General features: G+C 36.1%; 1 protein-coding gene across 6 annotated transcripts in view; it reads left to right on the forward strand.

Annotated features, from left to right (window-relative positions):
• The window catches only part of LOC126852399 (gamma-aminobutyric acid type B receptor subunit 2), a 33,227-nt gene extending 21,503 nt beyond the window's left edge, over positions 1-11,724 (forward strand). For 5 of the 6 annotated variants that reach the window (XM_050597169.1, XM_050597170.1, XM_050597168.1 and 2 more), the window contains 11 exons: positions 564-798; positions 970-1,210; positions 1,293-1,415; positions 1,529-1,639; positions 1,757-1,981; positions 2,491-2,673; positions 3,937-4,036; positions 4,515-4,626; positions 5,095-5,756; positions 6,584-6,850; positions 7,829-11,724. In XM_050597169.1, the coding sequence (XP_050453126.1) occupies positions 564-798; positions 970-1,210; positions 1,293-1,415; positions 1,529-1,639; positions 1,757-1,981; positions 2,491-2,673; positions 3,937-4,036; positions 4,515-4,626; positions 5,095-5,756; positions 6,584-6,850; positions 7,829-8,022 (2,453 nt within the window). In that variant the 3' untranslated portion in view covers positions 8,023-11,724. The remainder of the gene's footprint in view (positions 1-563; positions 799-969; positions 1,211-1,292; positions 1,416-1,528; positions 1,640-1,756; positions 1,982-2,490; positions 2,674-3,936; positions 4,037-4,514; positions 4,627-5,094; positions 5,757-6,583; positions 6,851-7,828) is intronic. The other variant, XM_050597173.1, reaches the window with a different exon arrangement.
• Positions 11,725-14,638: the final 2,914 nt, after the last annotated feature.

Raw genomic sequence — 14,638 nt, forward strand, 5'->3', positions numbered from 1 at the left:
TATCGAAAATTTGTGATAAAATTTAATAAAAGATATGTGAAAAATTCAAAATATAGCAAAGATATGCACACAATGCATTCAAACAGTTCGGGGACTTATTTTTTTCTGGACTAATTGCGCTATCTTTTCGTTTACACTGATACATCTAATTACTATAATGTCTGCCATATTAAGAGATAGCGCAGTTCATATGTCCAGAAAAATATCAGTCTGCAAACTTTTTGAATGCATTATATGTATATAAATGTTGAAAATAAAATACTACATCTGCTTACAACGCGATTTGCTTTCATTATCTGTCGAAGCAGCAGTTTTATAACTAGCTAGCACACATATCCTTCGTAATCAGCATCTCGCGATTAAGATGCGGGAAAAATCGCGGACGAAAAATGATCGAAAATGATTGAAATTGAAATCGGTCGACAAGAAAAAGCATATGTTACGAATATCATGTTTGATTGAAATAGGTATTTTAACTTATTATTAGAGATGAAAAAACGTGCATTATCTTACTGGAAGCTTATTATCACGCGATTTTCACTTGTTCAACTCACCCTTTTTAGACGGTCAGGAGGTAAATGTAGGCGAGTACGATAGCATAACCGGTGTTCTGAATCTGAGCAGAGGGGACGCGGTGCTGTGGAACGGGAGATCGCCGCCGAAAGATCGGACCGTCCGCATCATCGAGCACTCCACCGTGGACATCACGCTATACGCGGTGCTAGCCTCGGCCGCTAGTGTCGGTATTGTCTTGGCATCCATATTTCTCGCCATCAATATCAGATACCGAAATCAAAGGTGACGGCCAATACATAAGAATACGGCGTAATACATAACAATTACGCATAGCGCGCTCGCACGTACATATACGTACAATATATGTAACACGGATCTTCCATTTGTGGAACACCTCCGATTACTTTGCCAAGAGCGAACACGCTTTCACGCGTGCGAAACTCAATATTGCAGATACATCAAAATGTCATCGCCCCACCTCAACAATCTCATCATCGTCGGTTGTATGCTGACCTATAGTAGCGTTATCTTCCTCGGACTAGACTCGCAATTATCGAGCGTAGCGGCCTTCCCATACATTTGTACGGCCAGAGCGTGGCTGCTGATGGCCGGTTTCTCATTGGCCTTCGGCTCCATGTTTTCGAAAACATGGCGCGTACACTCCATATTCACCGACGTGAAACTCAATAAGAAGGTAACCGTATATGCGTCCCGCATATCGAGAAATGTTGCAAATATTCGTGTTTGTATAACGAGTTTGCGCGTGTCTCACTCAGGTGATAAAAGATTACCAGCTGTTTATGGTGGTCGGGATACTGTTGGCTGTCGATCTCACCATCATGACGACGTGGCAGATAGCCGATCCGTTCTATCGGGCAATCAAGCAGATGCAGCCTTACGTGAGTAAGATAGAAAATACGTGCGCGTGAAAAAGTATGCCTATAAATTTTGGCATTTTCATTTACCCGATAAACTTGTCTCGATAACTCGCGAGATCGCCTCTCGATTGCAGCATCATCCCTCCAGCGAGGATATAATAATCGTCCCGGAGAACGAGTATTGTCAGAGCAATCAAATGAATATTTATCTGTTTTGCATATATGCATACAAAGGCCTTTTAATGGTAAGTTGTTCGAGATATGCATACATATACAATATACGTGTATACCTATCCGTCTCGCGGATGGATCAAATGCCATCCGACGGACACTCACTCATTCGATCCTATCCGGGCTTTTAGATATTCGGTGCCTTTCTGGCATGGGAGACGCGGCACGTTAGTATACCGGCATTAAATGACAGTAAATACGTGGGAATGAGCGTGTACAACGTTGTTATAATGTGCGTCACTGGCGCGGCTATAAGCTTCGTGCTGACTGACAAACAGGACGCCATGTTCATAATGTTGGCGGTGTTCATTATATTTTGTAGTACAGCTACTCTTTGTCTGGTTTTTATTCCTAAGGTATGTTCCTATTTCTCTCTTGTGTTTTTTTACATGCGATATAAAAAAAAAAACCTGCTCCATTTCAGATAATTGAAAAGATTATTTAAACAATTTGGCGATTATCCTCCATTCCTACTCCATCAGACTATAATATTATACTTGTTGAATAAATTTTAATCTTATACAGTTTTATTCAACAGTTTAGTATTATTTTTCAGCAATCGAAATCAATATGTCTTTATTTTGAAGAAAAACTTTTTCATTATCCTTGCAGTGTAAATCTTCTCTTCACTGAAATATTATATTTGTGTACTTTTACATTTATACTCACATCATTTCTCAACACTCGTTTGTAACAATGATTTCAGTTGGTGTTTCACATATTCTTTTTTACCTTCTTATTTCTTATTCGCGTTATTCTGCTGAATATATATTTGTATCTTCTTGAGGAGGAAATGATAATAAACGCGTCTATCCATCTTCAGAATGAGAGCAGCGAAGTCGAGTAAATCTCTTGGGATTTCCAGGTAATAGAGTTACGCAGAAATCCGCAAGGGGCGATAAATAAGCGGACCAGGGCGACTCTCAGGCCAATGTTGAAAATACGAAGGGACTCGACAGTCAGCGAGATCGACGAGCGTTTGAAGGAAGCGAAGCTGGCGAATAAAAAATTCCGGAAGCAACTGTTGCAAAAGGATTCCGAGCTTCAGGTAAGCTCTTTTCGTCCATCAAACTTTCAAGTCATATTACAGCAAAAAATATTACTCCGTCGTGAAGCTGCAAAATTTTAACGCGAATCGAATTACGTTATGCGGGTCTATCGCACAAAATCACTTTTGTTTCCTCAAACTGTGCGACAAAAGGATCCGGGGAATCGAGAGATTGTTTTTTTTTTTTTTTTCCCCAATACATATAGCCAATCTTATAAAATTAAAGTTCCTCGAGATATGTAATTCTCTTTGCCTGGTAGATTCTTTGCGGACGTTGGCAGTTCATTCCGCGCCATACACGCATACATATACATTCGTAATGATTGAAGTACACATCTTATTATTATATATCCAATATATGTTATTTATATATTTCTATTTGTCAAGGCAAAATAAAATAAAGTATAATTATTATTTTATTGCGAAAAAAATCAAGCTCAGTTACTTCTGTCGTCATCAATTGTTTTTCTCTCGCATTACATCTTGAGTATATATTTGGAAATTTATAAAAGAGAAAGTATACTTTGAAATATATAAAATTGTGTGCTTGACATATTTAGTAAAATATTATAATGTCGGAACACACAGACAAAAGATATTGATACTACAATTGAATATCATATACATGATACAAATAATAAAAGCAGAATTAATAATTAAACGAGATAAATTAACAGTAAGAATGACAAGTATTTAATCGAATTAAATAAGGATAATTTATTGATCAGCAATTAATTTATATATCTGTATTTTTCCAATTAAACCAGATTTTATTATTACCAAGTGGATTGTCATGCAGCAGAGTAGAATTCACATTGTAAAATTAATCAGGATGACATTTGTAGCGCGCAAAAGATCAAATCTTGTATAACAAAGTAAAAATGCAAATATTTTACATAAAAATTGTGTGCGTTAATTCAGGATGCGCTAAATTGCGCTAAAATTCCTTGGCAGAAAGCATTTAATAAAATACTTGTCCATCCGTGCATCAATTGAGGGAGGATGGATGATCCTTGATTAACAGAAAAGCGAGCGACGTACTCTTCCTTAATTCGGTTATAAATAATCATGACATCATTGTGTCCCGCATAGAATCTGCCCTATCCGAGGATAACAATGTACAATTATTCCAACGAATACTTCCAGTACGCTCGTTTACGTTTTACTTAGTCCATCTTAATACGTTGCATTACATCAAACGTGCACGCTTGCGCGGCGCAGAAAGAAATATAACTTACCTCACTATCTCGCGCATTATTTTAGGGATTTTTAAGGAGAATGGGCGAAGAAACTGCAAGTGAAACGCAAGAGACGGTTGATACGTTGCCTGTTCCAAAGCCAGAAGAGGCCGTTAAAAGGGAAGGTAAATATTTCGTTCCAACATTTTTCTATCTTTACACTTGTTAAAATATATTTCGATACTTTTATTTATAAATCAGGGATATATCATTTCTATTAAGTTAGTGCAAAATATCTTTCTTGTTGTATCTGTGTAAAGTAAAATGGAAAAAAAAAAAGAAAAAAAAAGAAAAAAATACTGAAAAAGAAACGCGATATCGTTTATATACATATATGATATTAAACGCGTAATTTTTTTGTCGAGATAGTTTTATCAATTTAAATAGTTATAGACTATCGTTTCGATATATTTTTCTATCTAGAGAAAAAGTCTTTTTTAAACTCATTGTTTTATACACTATTAATTTATAATTTGATTTAAAATGAAATTTAATAGAAAAACGCGCTTACGCGCGCGAGAAAATACCGTTCTTCTCTTTGAATCAGCCAATGCGAGTAAAATTATTAAATCACTACATCAATAATTTTGTTTTATTTGACAGGACCGTCAATAACCACAGAAACAACTGATGTTTCAATGTCCATATGCAGCTTGAACTCATCAACTGTTTCGCAGCCGGAGGGTGATTACGTCAACGTGGATCAAGTAACAAAGTACGTACGTTATGTTTGATATTAAATTCCACCTTTAAATTTCAACCTCTTTTCTGAATTTCGGATATTAATCTCACCATATATAGAGCAGACCATATATATTGAGCAATAATTAATTGATACTCAAAAATGCATCATAGTCTTATTACTGGACAATTAAAATTATAAATTATATAAATTAAATTAACAAAAGTACAGTTTTTTCGGGGACATACGTATATGTTCGGTTTAGCACTTTTTGACCAAATAGCAAATCTTTAAATTACATTTAACTCTAACGTTTAACGTTTGCCGTCTCGATGAATTCGTGCACTTTTAGATGAAGAAAAATTAAGAAATTAAAATTAAATATTGAGAGATAATACGGTGATAATTCCATTTAAAACCCTACTGACCTCGTTCTGGAAATCCCCGGATGCATCCGGTCCGCCGTCCATCCTCAAGGTAGTTGCACGGTGCTTGTTCTAGGAAAAAATCGTCGTCCATCACGAAAGCCACGTCAATCACCATCGATAACGAACGAGTGGCTATGACGGCCCAGATCGAGGAGAGCTCTTCTCCGGGCGTCGAGACTACGACGGACGCGTTCCCACCGCTGCCTCTGCCGATGACAATAGCTATGACAACGACGACGGCGACGGCGACGGCGACGGCGACGGCGACGGCGACGGTTACGACGACGGTGACGGCGATGGCAACGGTAACGGCGACGGCGACGATAACGGCAACAGCGACGGTGATGACACCAATAACGACGCATTCCAGACACACGTGCGGCGCGGATGCATCGCGGCGCAAGAGCGCCTCCGACGAAACAGGCAAGACGAGTGAGTCCATGTCGCTGATACGCAACAGGAGTCAAGAACCGTTGCCGAACGACGCCGCGACGACGACGCGCTTTGTGCCGCCGGTCGTCGAAGAGAGCGACTCCGTGATTCTCGAGGAGACCGAGATTGCGAGGCATGTGTGTCGTGTGAGAAGACGGAGCAAGGACGAACGCAGGGCGAAGCTATCGACACCACCGCCGACTAAGAACGTGTCCTTTGGTGAGCTTCACGAGCAGAGCTACATTGAGCAGGTCATCATGCCATTCCCGTTGACGCAGTATGTGCCAAATCATCGGCATGCCGGTAAGAATCGACATTCTCGAATTCAACGAATTTCACGAATTTTCACGCGATTGATAAAGCGGATAATTGATTTTTTTTTTTTTTTATATATATTAGAGAAAAGAGATATCTCAAAACAAAATAATATATCATATCGTTTCTAAAACTCCAATTTCTAGCTAGGGACTTTAAATGAAAATTTATGCTCATATATATTTACTAAAGACTACTTGCCATATCACATATCGTACAATTTTGTTAATATTTAAATACTTTTTTGCATAATTAGTCTTTTTTTAAAAAACAGACATTGAAATTTAAGAAATTGATATTTCCCAAAATCGACATATCCAACATATTAAATATTAAAATATAAAAACACTATAAAAATATAGAAGGCTACAATAAATTATTAATTGTTATATAACATTTTTTGAATTTTGAAATAACAAAATTACTTCTTCATTTATGTAAAAGAATAAGAGGCAATTATATTTTTACAATGGCGAACATTTCATTAATGAGCTTGACCTTCACGTATGTTATAGAGATATAGAGATATGCTCTCCTTCACATTTTCTTTTTTTTTTCAAACTTGTTTCAATATTGTATGTATGTAATTTTCAAGAATAATTTTATAATATTTTCTCAATTTTTCACGCAAAAGTTGAAGTTTGCCGTAGAAAAATAAATGCACAAAGGTTTTTAAATGAAATTAAAATGATTAAAGTCATCCGTCCTCTCATCGAAATCGCATGTTCAGTCGAGTCTTTCTTATCTCGTTGAAGACTTTGCGTGCGCATTGTTGGGCGTGATCGAGACGACACAATTGAGCGTTGTGTTAACAGAAAAGTACGAGGAATCGATGTCGACGATCATCCAGCGCTCCATGTCGGAGCGCTCGCGAGAAAAGTGTCTGCGGCTGCACATCAGCGGTGGCCACCCCATAGTCGAGTGCTCGCATCGAGTCGCGCGCCGTATGTGCCGTCACGCGGGCTCGAAATTGCGCCACCAGGCACGGCTGGAGTACGTGCAGAGCACCCCGAACGTGGCGACGATGAACAATGGCAAACACGTCGTGGCCAACTCGGGCGGCGGAACCGGCGACGTGAACGGTAACGTCTTATAAGACGTCACTTGTTATATCCCAATTCCTGTCGTCTCTCAATTCTTTCTGCAACAGCATTCGAAACTAGCAGAAACATTTCGATTTCAATTACAGTATTGCGTTACATAATATACGTTTGGAAAATATTAACCAGAAACGTTTCTAGTTAGAAAAAAAATAAGCATTTTAATGAAAGATATCGCAGATTTTTTTGCTTCTTTTTTTATGAAAATACCCTGTTGCATTCGCGTCGAAATAAAATATGGAAAATTCGTAGATTTTATTATGACGAGGGAAAAAAATTTTCGAGGCATGAAATCAATAACGCAAGAAAAGATAATCAGAAAGTAATTATTCACATATATATGCGCGTACATATACCGTATATATAACATTACGTATTAATCTTTTGATATTAATTTTTGCGTGTTAAATGTTCATGTAAAAAAAACCCTCTCAAGAGTTCACGTATCCGAATTATCGCAAACGGATTATCGCATTCGGATAAATTAAAGACATTTATTCTAGTGCAGAATTTTAGATTTTTGGGAGTCTTTGTGAACACTGCGAAAAAAAGGGGAAAAAAAGAAAACCGGCAGTATGAACCAGAGACCTGTTCGAAACGGACGAGTTTTCGTCCGATCTGTAATTGTTCTCTTGCTGGACAGAGAGTATAAATATAATTGAGATTATTCCAAATATGATCGGTTAAATTTATACGGTAAAATAGAGTATAATTGTAATATTTCAGATTTATATTACTCGAATGAAACATATGCACATTTAAGAAGTGTCTTTAACATATATATCGTGTTCTAAATATTCGTGCCCCATATGCTAGACGTGATGCGGTTTACTCGAACTTATCTGTCTTTGCGACGCGCCGCCGCGCGCCATGTGTATTCGATTTTGACGCGGATGCAACAGAATTGGAATCAATAGAGCCATGGGATATTGTCAAGATCGATCTTATCATTACTTGCAGGTGATTCCGCGGTGAACGTCTCCAAGATGTACAGCGCCGTGTCGGACGGCGAGCTACTGGATCTCACGATCCTGCCGATTTTTCAAAAGCTCCTCACCGAGCGGCATAAGAGCACTGCCAGACGGGGCTACCGCTCTAATATAGCTAGTTGCCCGAATATATCCATCAAGTGCGACATTGTCGAGTATCTCTAACACGTGTCCAGCCGGCGACCTGATCACTGCGCGACGATACTTGCTCACATTTCCCGTCACACTGGACTCACAATCGGTAGAATGTGTTAGGTCAGTTATCTAACAATAAATCGATTAGATGAATTAATTGATCTCGCGCCAGCGACGATTCTTTAGCGACAAATCATTGTTAAGTTGAAGATATTAGGTATCGAATAATGTTTGTGCCGTTCCGTTAACTCATTTATAAGAATAACGACGCGAATAAAGACGCTGGCTGTTCACGTGAGCGTGGATTAATCAATTCGCTCCGTCTCTCGCGTTTTCGCTCGGCATTTAATATTACGAAAAAACGGATGAAAATAAAAAAATAAATAAACAAAAAGAACGCGTGAATAATGTAACGCTCTAGTAAAATAATAATTGTCTCGAATATATCGTTCTCATCGCGAAGTGCAAGAAAAACGATGCGACGATCGATTAAAGGGCGCATGATTAAAGGTAAAACTTTTTCTATAGTACACACGGGATATTTTCTAATGCGCGACGATGATTATTTAAACGTAAGAATATATAAAGGACAAAACGCGAAGAAAATAATATCGAAAAATCGGTGAAAATCCTCTCATGGAGACACACTTGGAAATCTCACCGAAATTTCAATTTCACTCGTCGTTGCTCAGTTTATTTTTTAGACGTAGACGGAGTGTAAACAGATTTGGGCGCGATATCTATCGAATACACACACACACACACACACACACTCTTAGTTACTTAAACGTCAGTCAATAGATCTTGTATCTCATTAGTGACATATGCAACATGTAACAAACACTGCGGAGAAGCACAAATGAGAAGAAAAAAAAAAGCTTCGTATATAGTATCCGTAAAACACACACACATACTTTCGGGAGTGAAATCGGGATGAAAGATAGGAGGGGTCATCTACGCAATCGATATAGCGTATTGCTTTTGGGGCAGAAAATTGGGATAGAAGGGAAGGGAGGGGTGAGGGGTAAAACCTAGCAGCGAACAAATATTGTTTAAATATTTCTTAGTACGACCGAAGAATATTTTTGTGACGCGACTTTAAAACATTAAACTAGTTCTAATTGATGCGGTATTGATTAATAATAATATACCTTCGAGATATTTACAAGACGAATTGCAAGATAAAAAAAAAAAAAAATATTCGTTAGTCGCGGGAATAAGAAAGGAGATTTGACTGTTGCAACGATTTTCCCATCAGAAGATTTCTCGTTCATCGATCGCGACGAGGCGAGAACGAGAACACTCCCTGGAAAATGAAGGGAGATCGCGTTATAAAATGTCGCCGTTGGCTAACAAATGTTTTTTTTTTTTTTCCGATAGAGAAAACATACATATATCTATATATAAGGATTGTTAAGGCAAAGATATCGAGAACATGTTAATTAAATGCGTTCTCTCCTTCGGACGCTCCGTTTTCACGAAAAATCTCGCCAAAATCTCAGGCCGAGGCGGCGGAAAAGCGCGACACACTTTACAAATACTAAAGTAAGTTTCCCCTCGCGTACATTTCTAAAATGAATAACTATGTGTTTGTAAATATATGTTACAAAGTAATATATATTCATTGAATATTTCCTATACACGTGTATACACACATACACATATACTTGGCGCGTCTAGCCAATCCTAGGAGATAATTACATGATGATTTCACCAGGCATATTTCGTTCTCCGCTAGGGTGCTGTGTTCAAAAAATACATACCTCGAAGAGAGTGTGGTGGCGGAGCATATTAATATAAATACCCTTCGGGTACATCTCTAGAACTGATAATTATCGAATCGAATCAATGCATGCATTGTCAATTGCCCTACGTTCTTTCGTTTTATACGAAAAAAATAATAATAATAATAAACAAGCACTCGCGATATCCTGCATCCAACGAGATACTGAAAATCCATTTGCGGAAAACCGAGAATCGAAAGTCCCTTTTGCTCTAAAACGGGGTTTAAGATCGCGAAAATAAAATGTTTGAGTGATAAAACCATCCCCTCTTTTTTACACGAATGAGATCTAGTTTTTCTAGTTATTTCAATTCGCGAGTGAACTCATTAAAGATAGAGCCTCAGGTATTTCTGTAAGAAATTCTTGAATTTTTCTCGAATCGTGGAATCTCAGACGGAGCGGCACAAGCGTGATATATATTCACGATTAAAGTCAAAGAAATTAGGAAAGTTTAAGAAGAAGAAAAATAAGATTGAATCTTTTTCAGCATGACACGCAGTTAGTCGCTCTCTCATGTAACGCTGCCCCGTTTTACGATATGAAAATATCGTGACAAATTTGCGATAAAAATTTAGAAATTTTCAACGAGATTTAAAGTTTATCGGATAATATCGCGTCTCTCTCTCTCTCTCTCTCTCTCTCTCTTTCTCTGTTCCCCCTCCCCCTTCCCTCTCCCTTTCTATAATGATACCGCATCCTTTTTGAACTTTCAGTACATTTTTGATGCAAAAAAGTTCAAATTGTTAAGGACAAATCATTTCCGTCGATATATTTTCGGTCTGTAGACATGGTGAAACATTCGACGAAGCGTCTGTACGTCGTCGTATTCCTTACTGTTAGACAGACATGACTTATTCTGTACTATTACGCAAGTTAGTGGTATTGTCAGTGGTGTTGCCAGTGGACAAGCCAAGCGAAAAATTTTTTACGAATTGTTACGAGGAGAAAAAGAAGCTAATCCAACAGCAATATACACATGTCCGATTATATACGCTTGCGTGCAGAGAATCGAAGGCGATTAAGTATGTGTGATAGAGAGTGGAAGGAGAACGTTCTCCTTTTTTTTTTTTTTCGAAATTCATACATCGCTGTGACTTACGGATATATCTTTGTGAAAAATGAATGAATTAAAAGTGATCGACTGGGATTTATTCTGTAAATAAAATCCAATTGCTGTTCTTTAAAACTAGAAATACTGGTGCTAAAAAGTTTTTTTATTACTCTCTGCTTCTTCTCTATTTCTCATATAGACCTAAAATCTTTTTTCCGATTTTTTTTTTTTTTTAACAAATAAGTGTGACTCGAGTTATTGAATTTCTAACGAGAGATGAAACCAATTACATAAATTGACGATCTAATTTCGCCGAAAAAATCTATTACCATTGATTTCTTTTAATTCAAGAATTTCTTAAGAATAACTCGAACGCTTTCATCATCAACAAACATTATTAGCGACATAACGGACTTTGGGGGAGGGATTTGTTAACATTGTTATCGACACGTTTGTATCTTATTATACTATATCTTTACCTGTACATATATTTTCGCAAGAGACAATGCATGTATCGTCAATTATCATGCGTTCAAAGTATCCCACATCATACCTCCATTTTGAAAGAACTTGCAAAAAATAAGTAAATTTAAAAGGATTCGAGAGAAAATTCATTTCGTGAGAATGAAATTAAACAGCATGCAGAATGCAGTCCCATCCTTTTGGTTTGCCTATTTTTTGCAGTAAAAGTATAAAGTAGTTTACGAGTGCACTTAAAAGACGGCTCGTCGTAATGTGAGAGACCGATAGCATACCGGATAAAGATGCGATTCTTACCAGTTATGGAGGCACGTGTGATATCTGACTATCTAAAGTCTGTCGAGGAGAATTGCTACGTAAGGCGATCTTAATGTTCACCGCTGTCTACTCTCAATAAAGTGGCTGTCATTCAATAAGTATTTTGAGTTTTATATGTCTTTATTCAGTCGAGATTATCCCAATTATTAGTCATTAAATTTTTATTTGTTTATTCGTTCCTTGATTCGAAAAGTTTAAAAATCAGTTAAATTCAAAATTAATTAAATTTAATAAAATTTATTTTAAGAGCCTCCAGGTATATTAAGATTCTTGTAAATTGTCTTCAATAATTTCAAAACGACAGATAAGATTTAAAAATACCATTAGATATATCAAATAAAAGCATTAAAGAATGCTAATATTAATTAATCGTAAAGAATGAAAAAATAACGTTAAATCACTCTTCGACGATTGCTTTTTTGAATAATTTATTACTATTATAGATTATTTTATTATTTTAATTTTTAATTAGACACGCGCAACAGCTCGAAAAAAGAAACAATTTGTTTCAAAATTTTTATATTTTACGTTAAGAATACACGTTCGTACAAAATTGAAAGGTCAGGAATCAAGAGAGTGACTTATCGACTATTAAATTGCTTGGTCGGTGCAAGCCACTCATTGTCAGATGTGGTCAAGCGAGAAGAAATCAATTGTTAATGAAACGAAACCGAAACAGTTTTTGTTTATATATATATATATATATATATATATATATATATATATATATATATATATATATATATATATATAAAGAACACGAGGAAAAACGCTCCAAGTCAAATTTATCTTATATTCCGAATTCTTAACGAATTCCCAGTAGGCTGCATACTGATTGTGAGTACTGCTCACTAGTGCATATTGAAAACCACCATTCTTGTACTCTTGTACAAAATGTCATTTAAGCGCGTAGCAGTAGCGTATTCGTTTATTAATGAAACGCTTAGCGTGACTCATTCTATATTAGTCTACGTGTATTTCAATGATTCACACACATTCTTTTGACGCGATACTTATTTATTTCTACACTTGAGTGGCCAACTGAATTCGCTGTCAGACTCTTAATTCTCAAGTTTATAATCAGTATTCAGAATATTCTCGTATATTGAATGGATATTACTCTACTCATTCAATATACGAAAAAAAAAAATCTCTCTCTCTTTCCCATATCTAAGAATTTTTCTCACATAATTATCTAGATAGTAACTAATAATGGTAATCGCAATATTTAGCGAGATTAGCAGCAGTTATGATCGATACATTGCATACAGTAAATTGGTATTAACTATATTCGCAGTAATTATTTTTCAACAATTTGTTCTAATAAAAATAGCAGTTTTCATTTTCTCTTTTCTATCTAATGTAAAAAATAAAATGGAAATATTATGTGAAAATCGAAATAAATACTTAATGATAAAGATACATGTATCATTTAAATAATTTTAATAAATGTGTTATGAATTATTTTTAAAATACAAAATGGCAGATCTGTTCAGTTTCTGTCGTCTAATCTGCTATCAAACATTTTGCAAACTTCATTTGATATCTACCATTAAAATTCGCCGTCATATTTACACACATATTTTGTTGGTAGATTATTCTGTCAAAATTTTGTTAAAATTCCTATCAACATTATTATTAAAGGCAACAAATCTCCCCTTATTTGTACCAACTTTCTCCGCTAACAAAATTTATAAAATCTGTTTTCGATACATTTGAAGGCCATTGCACATTGTTAACAAATTTTAGTCGTAATCGTAAAGCCATAAGTAAATCAATCAATCACAGTTCAAACATTCTTATTATGTTTTAGAATGTTTGATTGTGATTGGTCAATTTTCTTTACGGCCTTATGATTACGACTAAAATTTTTTAACGTGCAATGGCCTTGACTGTACATACAATTTATCCGAATCTTTCGATTATATTAACATATTCTCGCTCTGTCGAGAAGATTTAATCTTCAGATCGAACTAGAATGATATATGCGTCGCACATATTGTAAAACTGATGTAGCGATCTAGCGTTGTCTATTAGTTAAGTGAGAAATACACAAAAATTACATTATACGCAGTAAATATACAAATTGTATACTATTAATAAAAATAGAGAGAACCTGTGATTGATCTTTATCTTTAATTTCGAATTTCTGGAAACAGATGTCGCAGGAAGATACAGCAGAGTCTCCTTAAATTTGGTATTTTCCATATATTATAATTAATGTTAATATTAAATATTTACCTGTCATATTTTAATTTGCAATTAAAATAATTACAATTAAAATAATTTACATACATTATATCTTTATTAATGGAGAGCTCAACACAAATAAATTGTTATTTAATCAAAACTCTGATATTCGATCGATACCGCATTTGCCACTTGCTGTATTTGATTGGTGCGATCGAAAATCCTACTAATAAATCTTAGATAGAGTCTTAAAGGGGGAGCACACACTTTTGCATAAGTGCATAACCATAAACATAAAGAAATTGATTGGTCCACAAATATATACATAAGGAAATGAACCAATCAATTTTTTTATGCTTATAATTATGCGCCTATGCAAAAGTGTGTGCTCCCCGCTTTATATTTAGGACTCTATATAGGCTGCGGTCGGGAAGACGCTAGAAATCGACGCTTCGAAGCATCATTTTCGAAGCGTCTTCCCGACCGCAGGCATAGGATGCGTTCCGTTTCAACGCATTCAGCGCATAGATCGCCTGAAAATCTATAGTTCACATAGTAACATATATTACAGATATTTCCAAGCGATCTATGCGTGAAACGGAACGCAACCATAGTCTTATATTATAAGCATAGACATAATATATCTAGAGCGAAGAGTGAGGTGGGTAAGGTGCACCATATTACATATATGAGGCGCACATAGGAAATGATAAACTCTGTTTCTCTGCCAAAGAGAACGCTATGCTATGTGCGAGCGCGAGAGAACGCAAGGGATACAGAAACAGAATATATCCTTTCCTATGTGACCTTTACCTCTTTAACT

Source organism: Cataglyphis hispanica, chromosome 10, assembly GCF_021464435.1.
Source record: "Cataglyphis hispanica isolate Lineage 1 chromosome 10, ULB_Chis1_1.0, whole genome shotgun sequence".
Lineage (NCBI taxonomy): Eukaryota > Metazoa > Arthropoda > Insecta > Hymenoptera > Formicidae > Cataglyphis > Cataglyphis hispanica.